The 23,851-nt window shown below is 39.4% G+C and overlaps 1 protein-coding gene across 5 annotated transcripts in view; it reads right to left on the minus strand.

Moving 5' to 3' along the window:
- The window catches only part of FHOD3 (formin homology 2 domain containing 3), a 373,180-nt gene that overhangs the window by 191,514 nt on the left and 157,815 nt on the right, over positions 1-23,851 (minus strand). For all 5 annotated transcript variants that reach the window (XM_059856914.1, XM_059856895.1, XM_059856904.1 and 2 more), the window contains exon 4: positions 10,085-10,152. In XM_059856914.1, the coding sequence (XP_059712897.1) occupies positions 10,085-10,152 (68 nt within the window). The remainder of the gene's footprint in view (positions 1-10,084; positions 10,153-23,851) is intronic.

Below are 23,851 nucleotides of genomic sequence, written 5' to 3' on the forward strand. Positions count from 1 at the left end.
ATATTTCCTAATAAGAATTGAGGTTTTGGAACATAGTTTCTCGAGGGGATTTTTTTTTTTTTTTTAATCTAACAAGCACTGTTGAAAGCTTCATTCCAAGTATTTGGGGAAACTGGATTAGTAAGGACTATTCACACTTGAATATGCACATATGTATTTCTTTCTTACGTGGCGAACAGCTGTGGAGAATACTGTCTTTCCAAGGAATCATAAAACAAAACAAGTTGCTTGTCTATAAGATTTTCACCAAGAAGAATCTCATTTTTATGTTTTGAGCTCCCCCCCTTCCTTTAATAAGCGAACCCATTGTTTCTGTGTGCTTAAGCATTCCCATATTTAATTCTATCTTGTACAATTCTCTCCTGTTTCTGTTATGTAGAGACTGCATATTTTATAATATTCATTTCTTTAAATAAGGAAAACCATGAGTTTCCCATGGTTTCCAGATTCCCCAGCCTGTGCTCTCCACATGACACATTATTGAGAGAGCCAGCAATCACATTCCGTACTGACCAAACCTTCCAAAATGCAAAAGTTGCTGCGATCCAGCCTAAAAGTGAGAGCAGCACAGGCAGAGAAAATACCAGTCACAGACAAGAGAATCTCCTCTCTATGCTTTGCCTGTGGGTTTACAAGAGGGGATTGCATTCAAACCAGCTCCAGTGGTTGATGCATTTCACTGTCTGCTAGAGGAAGAGCTTCCTTCTCTGCTCTGTCACTCTGCAACATCCCTATTAAGAGAGATTTAAACTCTGATTATCAGGTTAGCTCTGGTTTTGTCTGTAGACCAAAACTTGTAGCTTCACAAAGATAAACTGCATTCACATTCCAACACTGTGATAATTCGCCTAGGCAAAAGGTAAGATGAATATTGCCAATTCACTGGGCACCATGCATAAGAGAAGAAATATACACCAACTTAAAGAGGAGGAACAACTGAAATCTTTTGGGACAAGATGCTGGCAGCATAGCAATACAGAATTCTATGAGCAGAAAAGTCACAGCTCATTCAGATACTACCTGGCCTGGTTCCTGAAGTAAGCATGCCTACTTTTCAAAAGGGAGAGCTAGTGAAATTTTGTTTCATTGCTATGTTCATCTATGAAACAGTATCATGGCAGAGTGCACTGTCCCTAGTCCACATTATTATGTCAGAACAAGGTCTCCTTGGAAAGCTCTCTTCCTCAGATTCGCCTGCCAAGAGTTCACACTGCACAGCAAGGAAACAGAACTGAAACAGAAACCCCAAACAATTAAGCTCAGTGTGAAAAAAACAAAATAACAAGGAAAACTACATTGATCAATAAAATGCCAGTGCATTTTAGCCCTCTGAAAAACATAAAAGATGGCTGCACTCTTTAGAAGATAAAGCACATTTCTTCAAACAGCCCTCACCTCCCCCCCTCTTTTTTTTTTTTAATCTCCCGCAAAGTCAAGATAGGATCACAAAGTTCAGCTGGTTTTAGGAGGATTAAGGTTTAGGGATTAAGCTTCATTCATTTGGGGATGTAAATTAGCGGCCGAGGGACAGCAGCTGACTGGTGAGGAAAGGGAGGAAGGAGGAGGCAGGTCAAAGAGCAAACCATGCACGGCTGCAGGCTTTCGCTGGCATAAATCTCAAATGACAATGTATCTGGCACTCCACCACAAGAAAGTAAAATAAAGGAATATTGCCCAATATACTTCAAAATCTTTCTCTGTTACTGAGTGCATAAAGGCAGAATGATAAAATCCAGATTTCTATTAGCAATAACAACAACAATGAGTAGGTACTTGTTCTTCCCTTCCTATACTTAATAGTACAAGGAGGATAGAAACAGATCTTTTTTCCTAAGCATTCCTCTGGATCAGGAAGACCCTCACATACCAAAAAAAAAAAAAAAATCCCAACCCAACCCCATACTTTGCTCCTAATTTGAGTGCCGTGGGCAGCAGCAGCCATGTGGGAGCACAGATCAGAACACACTTCCATGACCAGAGAGCCTTCATATCCACAGGCTCCATGTACAATTTCAAAGGCTCATACAATTCCCTATCCCAGCAGCAACAGAAAATTAACATGCAATTCCTCTCAGCTGCCCTTTCAGCTGCCTATCTCTGCAACCTCAGCGACTACATTAGAAATATATCACAACTAAGCCTCCAAAATAATGTTTTTAACTACTGCTACCTGCATCAGTATGCATCACATCTGCTGAAGTTACCAACAAGATAATTACTCCCACTAACAAGACTAAAATGATGTAGTAATAAAAGTTACGTCGTGCTCTATTAGAAACAGAAATCCCAAAGCATTTCCATGGTCCAGCTTTTTTATTGGCTAAGCGACAGGTTGCATTTTGAAGATCAAGATTGGCTTGCAATGTTTGCCATTAGAAAAACTCAATCTGGCTTGAAACTGAGTAAACAGAGTCAGGAAGTGATTGAAGGAGCACAGATTGCCAAGATATAATTTATAGTTGCTTTCCCACACTTCAAACTGTAGTTCTGTCCTTTGGAATCCAAAATTATTGATATAATTAAAATACTAGATTGCCAATCCAGAAGTGCCTGATATTATCTAATTCAATTGTCACTGTTTATTTCAGTCCATTTTAAAAGCCAAGTCATCTATTGCAAACAAATCTAGAAAGAAATCATTCCAAAAACATACACACACGCACATATACACACACATCCATACAATAGCTACACACATCTATACATAAACTTCAGTCTCACAACTGTGTTCCCATTTCAACCTCAATTATTTACGAAGCTACAAAACAATTCTCTGTATGGGCTAGATAAGCCAGGGGTTAAGTAGGCAAGTCTTGTACTAAATATGAAACCTCAGCTCTATTTTGTGTCAGGGCACTACTCCTAGAAGATGAACCAAACACAGACCTGAGAGTCCTCTGCTGTGACAAAGAGTCCATTTCTCTCAGACATGTATTTCCACTCTGTGATACTTGCTAACTTAGAAACTACCCCAAGATAGGTGCTTGGCAGGTTCACTTGCTGTCTTTCTTCTGTCAAATTCCCACCAGCACACCTAGAAGAACAGCTCCTTGAGAACAAGATTCCCCTGGACTGGGATGTCCCAACACTGCTCAGCTGCTAGAAATAAATGAGGTAGAAGCATTTAAGTGGTAAAGGGTCTGCAAGGACCAAGCAGCTGGTTTGTATCTCAGTCGAAGCTCCTTCCCATTGCTCCACTTGTTGATTGCAAATGCACTTCACCCACTTTACAGACCTCACCAGCTTTGCAAGGATTGCATTCCTCTTCCCTCCAAACTCTTCCCTACACTCCTCCATGCTGTGGCTCCACTCCTAATTTTCCTCTTTTCATCAGTCATTACACCTTCCCAACTCATTTCATATACATCTATGTAGAAGCATGGCCATAACATGACACAAAGACATTGGTATTTTTACATTGTTCCCTTTTTTCCTATTCTTTCATCTATTTACATGGAGCAACATTTTACAACAGCATGCATGGAAATTACCATCCCCCCCTATTTTCACCGAGGCAATATACTTAGCCAGCCTGTAATGGCTTCTGGTGATGACAACAATGAAAATTTATCCCCTGTTCTGTTGTTGGAAGGAAGGGATGCCATCCAGAGGGACCTTGACAGGATTGAGAGGTAGGCCAATGCAAACCTTATGGAGTTCAACAAAGTAATGGCAACTGCAGACACATTTACAGGTGAAGCAGAGAAGCAATTGATAGCAGCCCTGTGGAGAAAACTTGTGAGGAAAAATGTGGGGGATACTTGGGTTGATGAAAAACTCAACATGAGCCAGCCCAGAAAGCCAGCTGTATCCTGGGCTGCATCCAAAGCAGCATGGCCAGCAGGGTGTGGGAGGGGATTCCGGCCCTCTGCTCTGCCCTGGTGAGACCCCACCTGGACTGCTGTGCACAGTTCTGGTGTCCACAACATAAGAAAAACATGGAACTTGTTGGAGCAAGTCCAGAGGATGGCCACGAAGTGGATTAGAGGACTGGAGCACTGTTCCTACAAAACCAGGCCAAGAGAGTTGGGGCTGGTCAGCCTGGAGAAGAGAAGGTTGCATGGAGACCTCATAGCAACCTCCCAGTATCTGAAGAGAGCCTATGGGAAAGTCAGAGAGGGATTTTTCATCAGGAACTGTAGTGATAGGACAAGGAGTAACAGGTACAAACTGAAAGAGGTGAAATTTAGGTTAGACCAAGGAGAAAAAACAGCCAGAAGTCTTTTATGTTTACACTTTCTGATAGATAACAAGTCAGTAAAACACAAATATTGGCACCTAACATGTAGGGAAGGAAATAGAGATTTGCACAACTAAGACAAAAGTAAAGAGTCCTCCAGTGGATGTAACTGAAAAACCTAAAAATTTACTGTTGTCTTAATTAAAGACAAAATTTAGAGAGGAAAGGGTCCTTAGCCTGCACAACAAAGTTGCTCCCATGTCACTTATGTTCTTTAAGTTTGCTTTCTTCAATTGCCAAGATTGAATTATTGTGATCCTGCCTCATCTTCACCCCTTTCTTCTTCAAAAAACTCTTATTTCCCCTTTACTCTGAGCATGGTGCTTTCCTCTTCTGTGGATTTAACTTCACTACTTTTACCTAACCTGCCTGATTTCTGCAACAGACGAGGGTAGGAAAGCCATCTTACTGTGATGAGATAATGTTTACTTCTAGTGCTGCCACTGAACTTAACTTTGTACCTGGGATGAATGCCATGGTCACCTGAGAAAAGTCCCAGAGTTACCACAAGGTTCTACTACTGCAAATGTTGGGCTGCCTTTTTGGGTTGTGCAGAACAATAAACTGAGAGGGAAGTGAACCCTGCTACAATTCTTACAACAGGCTGAAAGAAAGAACACAGAAAAGAAACTGTGCTCCTATTTACCATGTTGAACAATTTGTAAGCACCTTTCTGCTTTCAATATTTCATTTTATTCAGTTAATAAGGCCCAGATAATTAGAAGATCTATTTACCCCCACATAACTTTTTTTTTTTTTCTTCCTGTGAGTGCAAGAAGCAAGCAAGCAAAAAAAAGTCACACCTCAGTCTCACATTAAACTATTCAATTACTAGGCAGAAAATCTTTGGTTGCCTCCCCCTTATAATGGCTTTTAATGGGAAACGAACAAAAAGAAGTCCTGCTGTACCCATCTCTGTTTACCACAGTCTATCTCCCTATATACATTCAATCACCAGATAAAAATAGCAGTGAGAATTTTATGCCACTGACTTGATGGGGACAGAATTTCTTTTTTTTCACCTTTTGTAGACAGCAGATACATCAACACACTGTGTGTCTGTCCTCCCAGTTAATAGCAGAATTAAAAATTCCTAGAAAAGTCACCTAGAGCAGATTCTACCAGGTATATTCTTCATGGCAGATAAAGCAACCAGATCAAGCAACATACAGGAATTGTATTACATACCTGAGGAAGCTAAAGAAGACAAGGGCATCATACTAAACAACATTTCCTGTTACAATTCAAACATTCACAGTGATTAGAGAAGGAATACTGGTGGGTTCCCAAGTTTTAGGCTATCTTTACGGTGTAAGCAGTTCACATCTTTTATTCTCATTAATCACTATTTAGATCTTGGCCTGTAACATTGTCTAGACATGAAGAAGGCACTCTACTTGCTAATGAAACTGAGAAACTCATTTTGACATTTAATGTGCCATATCTATTTTATTTGTAATCTCTAAACAGTAATGAGACATCTCCTTTGTAAAACAGGATTAAACAGATCTGTAAACTGCTACATAGAACTCTGGTGAATTTGATTTGTGAAGGAAATGAAGGTTTCTCTATTCCATGACTTAAACAAGAACCCTTCCAAGAGGCTCTTAAAGGGGAGAGGTGGCAGGCAGCCTCCTCACAAGTGATGACAGCAGCCCCTAAATCAAGTGTCACACAGCTTCAAACCCTAAGGAGTCATCAGTCATGCTTGCAGGAGGGGAAGGAGCAGCCCCTTCCTTGAGATCAATGAGGCAAACACAGAATACTCCTTCTGCACTCCTAAGGATGATTGATGACTCCTTAGCAGCTGAAGTGTGTGACATTTGATTTCACTCACTGATAAGATTGTGTCTTCCAAACACCTTCTAGTTAATGTTTCCAGAGCCCCCACATAGCTGTTCTTTGTGACATTTTTTAACACAAAGCTCAATTGTTCAATGATTAATGAATTTCTCAACAACAGATGAAAATTCTGTAAGATTATTTTGTAACTGTGTCCCTTGATAGTCTGATCACAATACAAAACAGGAATCTAGGCTCCTTAAAAAACTAAAGGGAGAGCTCCTGTCCCTGGCCCTGTCAAATGACACTTGCAGGCAAAACAATCAACTGTCTTTTTTTCCTGAAGACTTTAAAATATACACTTGAGGACTGCTTATCAGGAAACCTAATGCATTGATTGATATTGATTAAAAGTATTTTTCAATATTTTAATAAATATGCTTTCCAACTACAAGGTATACTTGCTTATAGGTTTTAAAGCATGACAGTTTTATATTGTATCCTTTTGTATCACAGGCCAACTTACATAAACTTTTTTAGTATCACTCAAATCTCACAGGATTATTTATATTCTTTGTTGTGGTTCTGCCCAATTTTTTCTGCTTTTAAGAGTAATATTGAATTAAATGCTTTAAGCAAATGTATTTATAACTCTTATGAAATTAATAACATTTTTTGATCCTGATTTTCTAAGTGCCATGTTCGGCTGCATTCTACTCAATGCCTTTGGAAGTTTTAGCACTTTGCACAAAAGTCATAAGGTTTTGGTAAATTCAAGAATCAGGCAATTCAGAAGTCTGTCAGAAAATCCATTCAAAAGGAGAGAAACTGTACTGGTTGTCAATCCTATCTTACTCTGTAAGTTTGTCAAAAAGCATACTGGTAAACAGAGGAGGAAAACTGCAGTACAATCCAGAAAAAGATGATGATTGTGGCTCTCTCACCCCTTCAGAATGAATGACTGGAACAGCATGGCAGCACTGTCAAAGTAAAACACTCCACATAACCTTCATCGTTTTGCCAAACCCAGCCCACCAGAAGAAATCAAAGAGAAATTCCAAGTGTGGACTTGCCAAATGAATCTTTCATCTAAATTTTGAAACAAAGACATTGCTCTTGCCAAACATTGCTAAGCTTTGCCGAGGCCTCACGTGAAAAATCAAGAGCTCTGACTATCTGGAATTCAAATTCAATGTAAAACTTGGGCTTATTCCCAATTAATGCAAATGAGACACTGCACACTACTTGAAGGTCTTTAAATTAAAAATGATCCTGACGTAGAACTGTGCCAAATTAGGTCAGCAATGATGAAATTATAAAAAAAACAATGTTATGAATTCTCCTGGCACTTAAAAACATGATGAAGTCTCCATAACACTCGTAAACCTTGTTAGTATGAAAACACTATTTTTCAGTCAACATCTTATTTCTAAAATATTACACTCTCAAGAAATTTAAAATACTCTCTTTTAAGGGCATACAAAATTGAAAAATATATTTCTGTTGAACAACACACTTTAAGAAAACCTATTACCATAATGATAAATTTCTAATGCTGACATACTTTCATGTCATATACAAAAAAAAAGACATTTTGGACAAAAATGTTTCATTTATAATAATATAACCTTATTATATTTACTTGTATTTTTCTTCAGTAAAGAACTGGAACCACCTTTCTTTCTAAAACTGATACAAAATTATTTTACATTCTCTCTCATGGCTCATTATGAGATAAACTAAAATCACACTCACCCTTAGCAATGCTGTTGTTAATGTCAGCAAAGCTGGCAAGTAAACCTGTGTTGGCACGGGCTTGTTTTCCAGTTGAAAGTGTACTAACTCAAATACTTATGATACTATGAATACTCTCCAGCCTGAGGAAAACTTTTGAGGTCCCCCCTTGGAGACCCTGTATTTTAAGAGTATATGTAGATTTTTTAAGGGTACGTTTGCTCAACAATTAGCCACAGTTCCACAGCAAAGAGCTTCTTTATGTGACAACTGATAATTCCCAAATTCCTTTCTCTATCACATTCATTAGAAAACAAGAAAATTAAATTCTTCAAGAAAAATTATATCCTGAAACAGCCAGACAGGTTTCACTTAAAACTGAATTCATACACAGATATGGGTTTGTGCATCGCTTTTCCCTTCTCTCTTGTTACTCTTCAACACAGTCAACCCCTTAAATTAAGTAGGATAAATATTTAAAACAGCATTTTCATTAGAACAACTGATCAGCTGGCAGAGAGATCTCCTACTGGTGTGTTCTCTAAAAGCACTGAGCACTTGTGCTCACAAATATCTACTAGACTTCAAATAACCTATAGGGAAGAGGGCATTTATGAATACCCAAACTAGGAGAATCCATGATGGAAGGGCATGGATGATGGGAGGGAATTAATGATGGGAGGTGCAGGATGGGTGGGAAGAGAGGCTTAGTCTCTCATTGCTAAATATGTGCAAGTACCTAAATTTTCTGTGTAACACATAAACACAAAGAAATACAAGCATTTCTCAGAAATAGCTGAGGTGCACAAATAGAGAAGAAACCAGAGAAGACTCTTGGGGACCTGCCTGATTTCCTGTGAGCACACAGGCCACATGCTTGGCAACCTCACAGGGAAACCCCACTTGCCTCCCTGTGACTCTGAAGCAGTCTCCCTCTGGGAATGAGGGACTGTTTCTTGAAGAGACAGTGATTTTCCCAACCTCCACTCATGAGATGACCCGACTGTTTTGAACTGGAACTCCTTTATTTGTCCAAAAATTTCAAAAATCAGGGATATTTTACAGACCCAGCACATATCTTCAACTACCAAGATTTAACATTAAATGGTCCCCGCTTCACCACTCACTCCTATTGTTTAGAAAATTTTAATTCTGGCATTCTCTAAATTCTAAATTTGAAACTTATAAAAAGGATTGTGGGTTTAGAAAATTTGCAGTTCTGCAGTCTTGCATATTTCTTAAATGTTTTTATTCTTCTTAGCATAAATGTCTATTTCAAACAAAGCAAAATGTTAAACTAAGAGTTTAAAATCTTTCCACCTATCTATTACAGCTAAAAAAAAAGGATTATAGGTTTTCATCTTCCATTTGGATCCATTAGTAAAGAAGTGCTCCTCTTATTTTTCTCACTTATATTTACTGAAAATGGAATGTCTCAAATAAATTTCTCAATTTTAGAATTGCATTGAGAGCCTGCTCTAATTCACACAGATGAGATTTTTTTTTCACTTTTCCTGGCCTCTTCTCTCCAACAAGTTTCCTTGCATCCTGCAGTTTTCCCAAGTCCTTCTCCTTATCCAGTGAAACCAATGTGAAATCCAAGATTTTAATTCAAGCCAATGAAGTGGCACCACTTGTCTGTGACATTGTCATAGACCCAAAATAATCCAGATTTCAGATTTACTCCATAATGAAGATTCACATTCGAATCCATGCCTTTCCTTAAAATGATCAGTCACTACCGTATCTTCCTCAGCTCTATGAAGCATCTTTTTGGCTTATCAGTAAATCTTTTCCTCTAAACTGAGTCTAAATTCAAACACATTCAGAGATCTCCCAGTGAATTTTGGTTCCTCATCAGAACTGTTTCATGTCTCCCACACGTCTTTTCAGGTTTTGATATGGCTTAAACCCAGACTCTTTGTCCATTATCAGTCCAATACTGGGCCCTGACCCTAACTCATGGTTTCCCTGGCTCACCTTTTCAAGTTCCCCTCCAAGTCTTCCCAATACCAAGATATGCCACTGTCTAAAGAGCAGTCTAAATTTCCACCTAAGAGTTTCAATTTTCTTGTCTCCTTTCCTGGGAGATTTACACTGCTCACTTTGCCATTACACATCTCATCCTTCTGACAGACTGAGGGAATGTGGGAAGGTTTGCAGATCATAAAAATAAAAGACTCTAAAAAGAAATTGGCCAATTCCAAATTATAAATGAAGTCCTAAAAGTCCCTCTTGCCAGCAACTGTAAGTTATTCTCTAAATTAAATTTTTAAAAAAATTAAATTCATGTTCAAATCACAGAATAGACAGCTATTATTTGCTCACCTGAAATATCTGTTTCAAGGAAAAAAGTGCCCGTCTCAGTTCCCGTCCACTGGAGTTGTAAAGTTTTTCTGGGAAAACAAAATAAGACAACAGAAAAAACTTTAGCATAAACAAAACTGACAATACAGCAAGAATGTAGTACAGCTTTTGAAAGAATCATAGCACCCACTTCCCATTAGGCAGACTTCTCTTTAAAAAAATAGCTTTTTAAAATATAGATACAGGACTTATTAATTAAATGTGCATGTTTTAGTTGTCTAAAACTTAAGAGGGCATCTTCCAGGTAAATTCACAATAGCTTCAATGAGATCAGTGAGAAACAATTGTCTCTGGAGTTTTTGAAAATGCTTAGAAATACTGTTCTTTCTGCATTAGGTAAATTTAGGGTTTACTGAAAGTACCAGATTAATCTCAAAAGACTTGTCTGAGACCACTCTTTGCCTTTGTTATCAAAGCTAGAGCCACTGAATCCCATCCTTGACTGCCTTCCCTCTAGACATTCTTTTCTCATGTTCTCATCTTTCTATTGTTAAATCTTTTCTCCAATAGCAATGAATGTTAATACCAGAAATAGTCGGACAGTCTGTTCTTAGCATAATTCAAAACAGTGTTTTATTCTCCTGAAAACTGATCCTGACCTTTTTCTAAATGAACCAGAAGCCTTCTTTTCATCATCCAATATTGAAATGTATTACTTCATTTATTCCCCTACTAATGCATTCTCACAGAAATAATTTAAAGACAAAAGCAACTCTGCTATCTTTCTGAACCCTGCTACAATGTTTGTGCCTTGGGATGAAGTCTTGGACTGTGCCTCTCAAGTCTATTGTTGCAAATTTCTGACTGTGCAGGGATAGAACATAAGGTGATCTCTTCAAACTTTCCTGGTCTACTATGCTTGGTGTATTTGATAGAAAGAGACTTTATGCAACACATTTACAGTCCTAAATTTCATTTTATTACACTACTGTAATCCAAGAGCAATGACAAAGAAAACTCAGATCTTCATGGTCACCTCAGATGAAACACTTGCCTCATCCACAAATCATCATGAAAGCACCCTCTCTGCAATCGACAGAGTAGTGGCCTGTAGTGGCCAGCAGGTCCTGAGATCAAAGCTTTAATGCCCACGGAATGATAATAATCTTATGAGAAATTAAATACCACACCCCAACATTTTATATCTTACTTTCCCTTGTCTATTTCTCTTTCAATTACTACTTTACACTACAAAATCAAATTAAATTTTATTTCTCTCTGCCAGAAAGTTGCAAAAAAGGGACTAGCATTTGAGGATTCAATGGATTTATAACTCAGTGATCATTTTGCACTTCAATCAAGGAAGGTGGGGTCTAATTTTAGAAAAAAAACATTTCTTATTCCAACAGTCATCTTCAACCAAAGGAAAAATATGAAGTAAAATGTCAGCAAAACTAACACTATTTTTTTTTAACTTTGAAAGTAGTTTTGTTCATCCCTAATTGCCTCTGATTTCAAAGGCAGAATGTACAGAACTGGCAAAACTATTGTTTTTATAAGCTGTCTACTTTCTTGCACTTTTATAGATTCTTGACAAAACATTGGAGAAACAGATTTCACTTCAAGCCATAAAATTAGAGGTACACTTTAATTACTCTCACTTAAAAATGCACTGGCATGTGGGATCACATTTCTTGGCAGGATAAAGAGTAATTTTGTCAGGAAAGCCTAAAGAATAATAAAGATTTTCTAAGACCCGTTCTGTCAACTTTACATGCCACATTACACAAAATATTTCTTTTTGAAAGTTACCTCCATCTGGCATTTGTTATTACTAATTTCCCTCTATTCATAATTCACCAGCATCATTATAAGCAGAATGTCTCCAAACAAGGCAGTGCATTATCATCTTAATTAAGAGAGGCACCACTTCTTAAAGTCCTGGCAACTTTGTACATAAATATCAATGTCCTAACAAATGCCATCTGTTGGTCTTGGTCTTAAACAGAAATTATCATCCCAGCCTGGGGTGAAGTCCTAACAAACCATTGTTATGATACCATAACACTGGTTGTTTCATTGGTGCGTTAAGATTTTTGGTACATTTCAGAGGAACAATGCTGAACATTTTTTCTCCTTGGTGTTTTCACAGAGCATAACCTCATCCTTGGCAGTCAGCACAAACAATGCTCTCCCCGCTCGTCTGTAGGAAGGAGCACAGAAGATACTGACTGCAGCTCAAAATGGGGTCTATTGATAGACTTAAGTATCAACAACTACTCCACATATCAAGTTTGACAACAGTTGTGCCAAGCGTCACAAGTGTTTGAGGTGGGCTGAAAATCGATCTGAGGAGTGACACCAGGTAAGTCATGTCACTTCTGACATCTTCTACCAGAGACAACGTACACTTACAGGTGCCTCCTCACATAGAGCTGATCTTGCTCACTCAGCTCAAAGATACAAGTCCACAGCATCCTCACCTGTTACTCTTACACATGGGCAAACACAATGTCTGCGTAAGTCTTGACACCCACTTCTTATAGTGCTGGCAGCCACCAGAAACATTCACTGGCCATAACCCAAGGAGGACAGTGAGGTGGCCATGCTACATCAGAAGATGTTTTGGTTTAGAAAACCTCAGTCCAGGATTAACCTCACCCAGGGCCAGAAAAGCCTGCATAAGCTCAGGACCCTTAAAAAAGCTTATACTTTTATTGCGTGTGCTGTTTTTCAGATTACAGCTGGGAGACACTTGCTAAGATCTTCTCAAGGCCTTAGAGAACTCCCACTTGTTAACAGTAACTTTGGCACCCCAAAACTTTGGCACCCGAGGAACCTCAGGCTCATCCTGAAATCTCAAGACTGCAAGTGAGGCTACAAAAATGCATCAGCAGAAACTGAAAGCAGAAAACAGTTCTGAACTATTCTCCTATGGCAGAAAAACAAAATTAAAAAAAAAAAAAGAGTGAGAGGAAAAGCCACGTTCGCTTACAACGTTTTCACACTGCAGATGATTCAGAAACTACATAGCATACGGTTTTTAATGCTTGTTTTACATTAGCAGTTTAAAGCATTGCCCTATGAAGCAGACTGAGAAATAACTTTCCATGTTGGAGCACAGAGGTGACTAATTCCCACAGTACCTCCCTGGCAGAGCTGTCTGTAACTGAAACAAACGATAGCTACAGCTTTGAAACAGGAGTCTAGCCTGCTACTATCAGCAAACCCAGAAAATTCTGAGGTGCTCCAAGGATAGTTCAAAAGATTCACAAGTTCACTGCTTTGTTATTAGGTGTCAGACAAGCTTGAATATGTACACCAAGACGGTGTTACACCAGAAAACAAACCTCTGTACTTCAAGCAGGAACATGTGCTGCTACACCTCTCCCTGAAACTTCTCTGGCCCTTTGGTAAAGCATATTTCCTGTCCTTCACCAGGCCAGGTGCAGGCTGGAGACATTCCACATTCATAGACTTCAAGGTAAGATAAAACAAGTCAGTGAGTTAGTAGGTCAGGGAGTTTGTGATATCTGACACATAGACTTCATCTACCTATTCATGATGGTGGCTTTGACAGCCGTGTCCTGATAAGGGACACTACTGAACCCCTTTTACTGCTTTTCTTCAAGAAATAAAGAGCTGCATCCATGGCTGTGAAATAGTTTTAACTGCTTATACACAGATGACAGAAAATTCTCCTTGTGGCTCCCTCTGACGTTAACTAACACTAGAGGGCACTGCTTATTTCCTTATTTTATGAAAGAAAAGGCACTCTGCCCCTCTATGGGTTTCCCACTGATAGAGCAACACTGTTTGGGATGCAGAGTTGGTACTCCATTAACCAGGAAACCCTGTTTTTAATCTGTAGACTGCAATATATCCAAAGAAATTGAAAAGCATCAGCTCTGCCAATCTCAAACTTTCAGAAACAGAGTCAACTCTTTTGAAACTGATAAAAAACCAGGTACTGGTATGGGCCTGAGTTTTATTTACTGCAAGAACCAAGAGTCACATTTATTAAATTATCCTTCCCATCATAGCAGGAAGGTGTATATCCTTGTAAGATAGAGAGATTTCCTTAGCTCAGCACTTGTTTCTAGAGGCAGAGAATCACAGATAACCAGACTTGTGGTAGAGCCAGACATGTGACAAGTAGCAACCTGCAAGTGGCTATTTTGGTTGCTGTTGAAACCTGCAACAGCAGAATTTGGTTAAAAGAAGCCATTATGCTCTAAAAGAAAATTATTTGTTACTCTGTATTTTTTGCTTGTTTTTACTTTTGTGAAAAATAACTTGAGCTAAGTGAAAAGGGATTCCTATAGGTGAATTTGGTACAAATGTAGCAGTGGAGAGAAGACAGTTTGGTTTGAAATCAACATCTTTTCAGAAAGGAAGAGAAGTCTTTAAAGATATTTTATCAGACAACTTGCAGCTTTCAAATGGATTCTGCATTTTCAAAGATAATTGTAAGAGGCTCAAATGTCATTGGTTTTCACCTCTTTTCATTACGTGGGAAAAGGGACTTTTTAAAGAAACTAGTAATTTGTCCTTATATTCTTAAATAAAGTACTGACTTTTCTTCTGCCTGCTATGGGGAAAAAAAAAAGAGTGTTTTCAATCCACAATAATAAAAGAAAAAGTTGAACTGGCTGAACATTGCTTGGTTCGGTCCCATGTGTTACACCTGACCTCTGACCGACAGGGTACCATCCTCCTCCCTTCCTCTTCCATCACACCCATTGAATTAGTCCCTGGGATATAGTAATTTATACAGCATCAGCCTTTTGAGCTGTTGGCAAAGGCTTGTGAACATCTGGCTGAGCACAAATGGGAGTTGCTCTGCTTCACTTGCTGCTGCCTGAATGACCTCCATGTCTCCCATCCATGCCTCTTTTCTTTAAACTATAATTTCAAGATGAAGCTCCTTTCCTTACAAAAACATAAAAGGGAGATTAACTCCACATTTGATTACATTAGCAGGATACCTGGTGCAGATCCACTTAAATGACATTTGAAACATTTCCTGCCATTCATTTTTACCTGGCATTGGACAGAAGTAGCAACATTCTCTGGCTTCCAGTAGCCATTTGCAAATTAGCCAGTACTTAGAAACTGAAAAATTTAACTCCTCTTCCTGCAACAAGGAATAAAATATTATTTTAAGTGCTCACTAGGAAGAAGTGTTAATCAAATTAAAAGGCTTTCAAAATTCAAACGAACTGCCTACCTTTCCAGCAGCACTGATGGGAAAAAAAAAATTGAAAGAACAAAAAAAAGTGTTTATAATGGTAAGAAATTTTGGCATTCATTTTTTCTGTGAATAACCATGCCACACTTCTAAATTTATTACTGAACTATTCCAATTTTAAATGCATGTTATTTTTATTTGAGTGGATGTATACAATTGTAGAACTAAAAATCTGAGCAATACAGCAACAAGTCAGGCAAATGGGTCCCCTCCTGTGAACAGGCATCAGGAACCAGCCAGGCAGACTTCACTCGAGTAGGCCCACGGGTACATACAGTGCTGCAGATCTATAAAACAACTGTATATAAAACTAATTAGCGTTGTGTGCCAGTCTTTCACTTTATGTCAAACAAATTAAAGCAGTTCTCTAAGAAAAGACCTGGCCCTGTGCCAAGAATAGGCTCTTAGTTTAGCTTTTGTCCACGAAAGTTAGTCATAAATGTGTTGGCCAGACAAGGCACTCTCCTTTTCTTCCCAGACCCCCTAGAAAATGCACCAAGAAGGGATTCATTCACAGGCATATTGCCCACTATTACATTAACACAATTGCTGCTTCTGCTGAGATTGCTTTGCTTTGCTTTGCATATTACAAATTTCCTTTTTTTCCCTCTGAATTCGATCTTATTTTGTCTGGATAAATGGTTATGCATTAATTAGTGGAACATGTCACATGTGAACTCAAGCTACATATTCTCCCACTGATCCAGGGATAAATGGTTAGCACTCAGCACAGGAAAGGAGCTTTCTCACAATAAAGGATCCTAGGCAAAGCAAGTGGACGCGTACAAATTTCGAGAAGCCGAGCCCACATCACTGTCAGCACTGACTGCTTTGGAGGAATGTGCAGGCTGCCTCCAAGGAATGCCGCCCCAGCTCCCCGGCAGAGAAAAAACCTCCCTACTCTCCTTTTCATTCAGACACACAGCAGCTGCTTAGCTAATTATCTGAGACAGTGGGTCCCCTCAGCGAGCAGGGTCCTTTGCCCCCACTGGGAGAGGGGGATCCTTTGTCGGAAAGGATCCTATTACGCCTGCATATGAGAAGAGCTCAGCTTCAAGCCTGCATCCTTATTCCCTTTCTCTGTAAAGGACCTGCAGGTGGGGAGTGGGAGGAGGGAAAGACAAAATAGTCTTGGACACCCTTTCCTATCCCATACCCTAAAGCCATGTTGGCAGAGGCTCAAAGTAAAGAGTGCAAAGAGCCACCTGCAAACCCCAGGGAGCCTGTGGGTTTGGACTGACAAGCAGGGAGAACTCCAGGGCAGGATCTCCCCTGTGATTGAAAAATACCCAATTTGGCCAGCACTTCAGAGCAATTGTATAGACTCACGCATGGGATTTTCTGCCTCTTTGATAGTAGAAGTCTGCTTTCCTGACACTGCAAAAAGTACCTACCTGAAAGAGTCCCTGGATTTCCACAGGGAGAGTACACATGGCAAAACTCCTACTCTGGGAAGATGGGTTCGAGCTAATATTTTTTGTATATTTCTCTGAAATGCCAAATGTCTTAACTTCTGTCACAAGGGAATTAACATAAGACTGTCAGCACAAGAATGATTATACATTTAAATCCTCTGAAAAAAGTATCTGCTCATGTAGGTGCAAGTGTCCTCCCTCACTCCTTGCTCCTGTGTTTCTGAGATATGAAATGGGAGTCAATCAATTATGGGAAATCAGTAATATATAAGAGAAGTCCAGAGGATCACGATGACCCTGAGGATGAGCAGAAACATGCAACAACAGGTCCTTTTCATTCTGAACATATAATTCCTGAATGTCCTGGTGACTCCCCTACCCTTGGTTCTAGGTGTTAGTCAGTGCTAGAGGCATAAACTACAGTAACATCTAAATAATTCCAAAGGATTTAAAAGAAGGAGGTTTTTATGCAGATATCTGGTAGAAGGGACTTTCCAGTCTTTATCATACTCCACTGTCATGGTTTAACCCCAGCTGGTAGCCAAGCCCCAGGCAGATACTCTCCCACGAGTGGGATGAGGGAGAGAATGGGAAGTGTAACAGTAAGAAAATCTGTGGGTGAGATAAAGATAGTTTAATAGTGAAGAAAAAGCCACCCACACAAGCAAAGCCAAACAAAGAATTCATTCACCCCTTCGGATGGGCAGGCAGGTGTTCAGCCATCTCCAGGAAAGCAGGGCTCCATCATGCCTAACAGTGACTTGGGGAGACAAACACCTTCATCCCCCATGTTCCCCCCTTCCTCCTTCTTTCTCTAGCCTTATATGCTGAGCATGATGCCATATGACATGGAATGCCCTGTTTTGTTATGCTGGGGTCAGTTCTTGTACACATCCAGCCCCCTCACTGATGGGGGGTACAAGAAGCAGAACAGTCCTTGACTCTGTGTAAGTGCTGCTCAGCAGGAACAAACACATCCCGAGATTACCAACAGCATCTGCAGCAGAAATCCAAAGCAGTCCAAAAGTCTCTCCCAAACTAGGTACTATGAAGAAAATTAACTCTACCTCAGCCAAAACCCCTCTGGTAGCATAAAAACACTATAGTGATCTCAACCATTTCTACCAAACTTCTACTTGGTTTCAATCTGCTTGGTTTCAATCAAACTACATGTCACAGATAAACCGTTAGCCAAAGTCTCCCCTTTACAGAGCTCTAAATTACTGTGCTTTTGCTTTTATAGACCCATCCACATGGAACTAAGAACATTTGTCGTGCTATCAGCACACATTATGGAAAAAAAATGCCAATGATTTACACTAAAGGGAGATGTTAAAACACAGCAAGTGTTTATATAGTTAAGTGCAAAAGGAAACCTTGGTCTTCATCTGCTGGATCCAGGCATTTAAAGCTGTGAAAGATGGAACTCTCTCTGTATGCTGCACTGCATTATACTAGAGAGCCTAAAAACTGATGGTGTCAAAACTTCCTCTACTGTTTCCATTTCTAAATTAGTGTATTAAGGCCCTGCTTGCTCATAAACAAAAGAAAGGACATATAAGGCGATGTGGGCTGAGAGCAGGGTGAAGCTGCCTGACAAAAAGGGCTTGTACTTTTCTTCTTAGTTTTATATGTCTCTGCTCACTACTGTTTCCACAGTTCACTACTGCAGAAACCTGTGTCAGTTGTCTTTGCTGCTGTGGAAAAAAGGACATAAGCAGTAAGAAAGCCCAGCAGCAAGAGAGCACAACAGTAGGTTCTACCTAAGATATGAAGTAAAAATAAGAGTGGGATGTTAAAACTCAGTGTCAACAAGGAATCACTTCACTAAACAAAAAGCAACAGCAATGATCTCAAGAAACTTGAATAGTTTGCAAATTTCCATGATTAAAACTCCCAGGCTTTTAAAATTAGTTGTAGCTGGAGAGATAAAGAAAATGCATGGAGTGTTCATTGCCAAAGACCTTTCTTAGAACTGGCTTTCAGGGTCTGTCTGGGAAAAATATTGCAGGCCAGTGACACAAAAAGTTTTCCAGCCCTCTATGAGCCAACAACTGTGACTGGAACAGAAAGTCAGCTCTGAATCCACTTCCCATCTGGTTATCACCACAGCTTTTATTTCCAGTTCCAAATTAGTTCTCTCATATATCCTTTCTGATTTTGTAAGCTAGAATACAGAATTTCTCTCTACAGTTACATTTCCCAGGGACTCTGATGCCTACCGATAACTTTGAACCCATGGGGACACTATGGAGGTCGATGCACACAGAACAAACTGCTCAATCAGCTCAGTCTTCCTTCCTTCCTTAAAATAAAAACCCATATTCAAATGTTACAGCCTTTCCAACATATTAACAAATAAAGAGCCTCTGCCTCTTTAGCCTACTTATTCCAGCCATGGCACTATAGTGTACTTCCCTACAATGATTTATTGATATAGGTCCCCTCCACTTGAATGCGAAAGGCACTAGTATGCTCTTTAGTTCTGAAGTGCAGGAAACAGTACTTTGGGTTGACAGCTTCAAAGGAGGGCACTTCTGCATGTCCAGAAAATGCTATGACTGCTCTTCTGTAAAAGTCAAAGGGTTACAAAAGGGAAAAGACTGAGTAACAAGGTCAAATATTACAGCACCGTATTAGAGCAAGTGGTGATGGAAAAGACTTGAGAGGTCATCTTGTTCATCCCCCCGCTAATGTAAAATTGTTCCCTAGAGAGTAATACAGCAGGAAAGTAGTTGTTATTCTAAAATATAGGTTACATAATTCAAGAGAATGGGGCTGGGGAAAATTGCTAGAAAAGAAAATAATATAGAAGAACTTACTGCTTCTTTAAAGATTACTGTAGCAAAATTGAGGCTAAACCATAATTTTAAAAAGTATGTGGAGACCAACCTTAATGATTGTTTCAGTTTACAATTCAGTCTCTGAGTTGCTGACCTGTGTATTTGTGCTTGAACAAGCACATTAGCCAGTGCCTCCTGGATTAGAAATATTTAATAAGAATATGCTAGTCGTGATTTGAGTTTTCTGGTTTTATTCCATTTTAAACATAGTGCCAACATGTTGCTCTGCATGTTCAATCAGTATTAGTAAACAAAGAGCAACAAGAAAGTTATAGCAAACCATCACCAAAAAAAGTCAAAAAATTTGGGCACACCCTCACTATTCCTTGAATTATGGACGCCTTATCTGTGCTGACAGCTTGGCAAAAGGCAAAACGTCTGAGCGCAAAGACTTCGCAGCTTTGTGCCAAGAGCTTGAATGAGCTCCTGAGCTTAAAGCTCGTATCAAGTTTTTCTGTTGCATAATACATGACAAAATATGTCAGATGCTATCTCCGAGACCAAGCTGTTGCAGTGATCCTAAGTCCAGCCTCAACAAGTGCATCAGAACTTTAAGTCCTTTCACTTTGGAGGATGCAGCCTCCTAATTAACTGCCTGCATTGAAGCATCAATTTGTTCAGAAATTTGGAAAGCAAGGATAAAATCACTCATCTGATAGCAAGGCAACAGGCAAAAGAGGAGCAGCAGCAGCAGTTCATGTTGAAAACCTGATAAAGCTGCTTCTCCTCAGATTGCTGTAAGCAATTAAAATAGTGTGTGCATTTTTAAATACCCAAGCCTGCATTGTCTATGTGCATGTGAGACTTCCCAGTCTCACAGCCATGCTGCTGGAGACAAATGGTTCCAACTCAGTGTTAGGGGGTTTTTTTTGACCATTTGAAGTGGCCAAGACCAAGAATCCACCAAAAAAACCTCAAACACAAAAACCAGTAGATGTGCCTGTGATTGTGACACACTTTCAATATTAACGATTAGTATTTAATTGTACTTCAGCAACCCCCAGAAACGTTATCTACACAATCACAAAGATCCCTTTCTGGAAAGCTTCTAGAGGTGACACCTGAATCCAGTGGGGCTTCATCTTTATGATTTTTTCATCCCAAAATTAATTTAAAAAGAGAATAAGCAAAGAATGCCAATGCTAATGCCATAGGATCTTCAAGATATTTATTTCAAATTTTCATTAAATTTAGTGATAATATTGATTTCTAAAACAATTTTTTATAATTTAAATTCAATATACAGACCTCCTCAGTCTGAAACTCTTGCAATATCTCAATATAACAGCGTCTTCCTCATGTTAAGAACTTTACTTGTAGCTTATCTTTTCTACACCTCCCTGTTCTTCTGTACATCCTCTAATCAATTCACATCTTTAAATCTGTAAACCCAGAACCAGCAATACATAACTAAGGCTTTACTGATTTTGAGTATAGAGGAGAAAGAGCATTTCAACAGACAAAGATTTGGTTTTGTTTCAGTGTTACAGTCACACAACAAAGAACAATCCCTTAAGTAATAGTCTCATAGTTCCTAGCAGACGTGATCTCAGTCAAAAACAATAAGCTTGTTAACCAGCTTTGTTCTAATAACTTAAACTGCCTTTTCCCATGTGTCTTGATGCATTTTAGAGTTTTTTGGAAGGATGCTTCTTTAGAATACTTGAAGGATATAGTTAAATTAACAGAAATTAAATTTACAGAGATGGATTTGCAACAGAGGGAGAATGAAGAAATATCAGATGTGAAGAAGGAAAGACTGCAGCACAAATACTTTTAGCAGATGTCAAAGTAATTCAGGGTCAGCAAGTTTCCCATCATTCTGAAATTGCTGGGACATATGAAAAACACACCATTTTGGCAACTGAAAAGCAAACCCCACAAATAAACTGGAACAGAACCACTAAGATCTCAGGCTAAATTCATGCCAATGCATGACTCTCATCTGATGCAGATGCCAGATCAAGCACATGGCCAGTCCTCCTTCAGTAGGCTGGGGAGGCTTGGAGATCCCCATTATCTGCTGGACAACTCACTTCCCAGCATTCCTACTGCTTCTGCACCCTGTGCCTCACCATCTCCTGGGTCACACTGGCAAACAGGGGGTGCAGGTGGCTGGCACATAGATGCTCCATCTGCTGTCCCATGTCTTACAGCAGCAGGGACAGGAACAGGCATCCCAGGAACATGGCACAGGCACCCAGAGCAGCTTAGCACCAGAGGAAGGAAGGTGACACCCTGGGGCAGCCAAGAGTCTCGAGCTTCACATGCTGCACACAGCAGCCCTGCAAGAGAGATCTGCTGCTGTCCTGTACTCCAGAGCAATCTTTTTGTCCTTTAGTTACTATCTTTCGTTATCATTCAGACTGTTGAGAATACAAAGGCTTTTTCAGAAATGGAGATACCTTTGTACTCTCTTATGGACCTGTACATCAGACTGCAAAGATTTAACAGCAAAAGTACTTTGGTGTTTCACATCCCTATAAAAATTCTGTAAAAGTAGGGTACATCTCCATTTTCAAAATACTATTTCCAAGTTCCATGATTAAGGTGAAGAAAGGTGTCCAAAGCTATATGTATTAAAATTAGGTATGATAAGAGACCGTGTTCATCAGGTAGAAATTTCCCTTTTGGAAATCCTCCCCCATTTTCATGGCTGAAAAATATCCTAGATTTTCCAGAAACAATATGCACGATGCTTGTAGGGTCCAGAACAGTATGACTGGATCTTTGAGAGGGAATACAAAACCAATATCAGAACAATCATTTCACCTCCATTAACAAACACAACAACTATACACCTCTGTGCCAGATGCTTCTCTGAGTTCTGTCTGAAAATCAGTGAGTTCAGCTAAGTGCATTTGCAGCCGGAGAGAAGTTGGTATATAAATCCACCCACTGCTCTGGCAACACATTTTCCCTTTTGAAACAAAAACTGGCTGATGCCTCTCCAAGCAACGGTGTGCTGCCCATTGCTTCACCTCTCTCTGTCTGCAGAGACAGAGGTAAGAGAGACCTTGGAGCACTCCTAGCCTCACTTGGAATGATTTCCTGCCTAAGTTTCCCCCTTAACATCTCCACATCAACAGGTTTAACAACAAATAATTTAAATGAAAAGTCACTCAGGCCATGGGGTTCCTTTCCATATGGCCCCATCCTCTGCTGGATCAGGGCAGCTTCCAGACAAGTTTGCAGCCTAAAAAGAAAGGCTATCCTCACAGTGCTCCAACCATACCACCTTACCAGACATTAACATTTTCAAACATTCCTCAAGCACAATTTCTGTTTACCATACCATGTGGAGCCTGGCCTGAACTTGTTTAACACATGTTTGCATTATTTATCCAAACTCATTCATCACAGTTGTAAAACATCTGACAGACGATGGAGGTTTTCCAGTGTGCATCAGGCCCCTCGCTTAATTCAACCGCTGATTATTTCCACCTCTAAGTAATTTGACCAAAGCCACACGAAAGCATTCAGCTATACTAAATCTTTCTCTGTTTGTTATTAACTCAGTCACTGGCTGTAAAGAGCTCTACCTCTCTCTCTCTACTTGTCTGATTACTCAGAAGAATATCTATATACACATGTATATGATATATATTAACATCCATAATGTACACCCACATATAGCATATACATATTCTATACATATAAATACAATAGCTTCTTTTAAAGAGGCTCCATGCAATAAGAAAAGCTTAATTGCTACATGGATTGAATTGTCATTTGTATCATAAACACAGCCAGCTGCTGTGCAAAGTGCTTCCCCCATGCAAAATGCATACACTACAGCACACATTAAACACATTCAGCTACTTAATGTGAATTTTTTTAATTCCCAGTTTTAGGAAAAAATATAGTAGCATAAAATCCATGAATTCACAAATTCACTAAGTATAAGCACACAAAGTCAATGAAGCTTTGAATCAGATCCTGAAACTGGAATGTAAAAACTGTTCTTTCTGTGATTACTGAGCACAAGCACTGCATTTATTGCCTTTTTATTTCTTGTCTCTTGCAGAAGGAAGATCTTCCACTGTTCCTCTTATTTTTTTCTTTTTTGCATACTTTCCATTGCTCATTAATCACACTGACACAAGTCTGTAACTATGAAGCTAGAAGCAAGTTAACAGCTAAGACCTGCAAGAACACTAAAAGGACCAAATCCTGTCTTCTATCTAGGCTTCCTAGATTCAAAAAATATGGTTCAGAAAGTGTCAAATGTGCTGTAGGAATTCAAGATCTATTCGCTGTTCCTGACGAACCCTCAACT

Source organism: Haemorhous mexicanus, chromosome 1 (assembly GCF_027477595.1).
Source record: "Haemorhous mexicanus isolate bHaeMex1 chromosome 1, bHaeMex1.pri, whole genome shotgun sequence".
Classification (NCBI taxonomy): Eukaryota; Metazoa; Chordata; class Aves; order Passeriformes; family Fringillidae; genus Haemorhous; species Haemorhous mexicanus.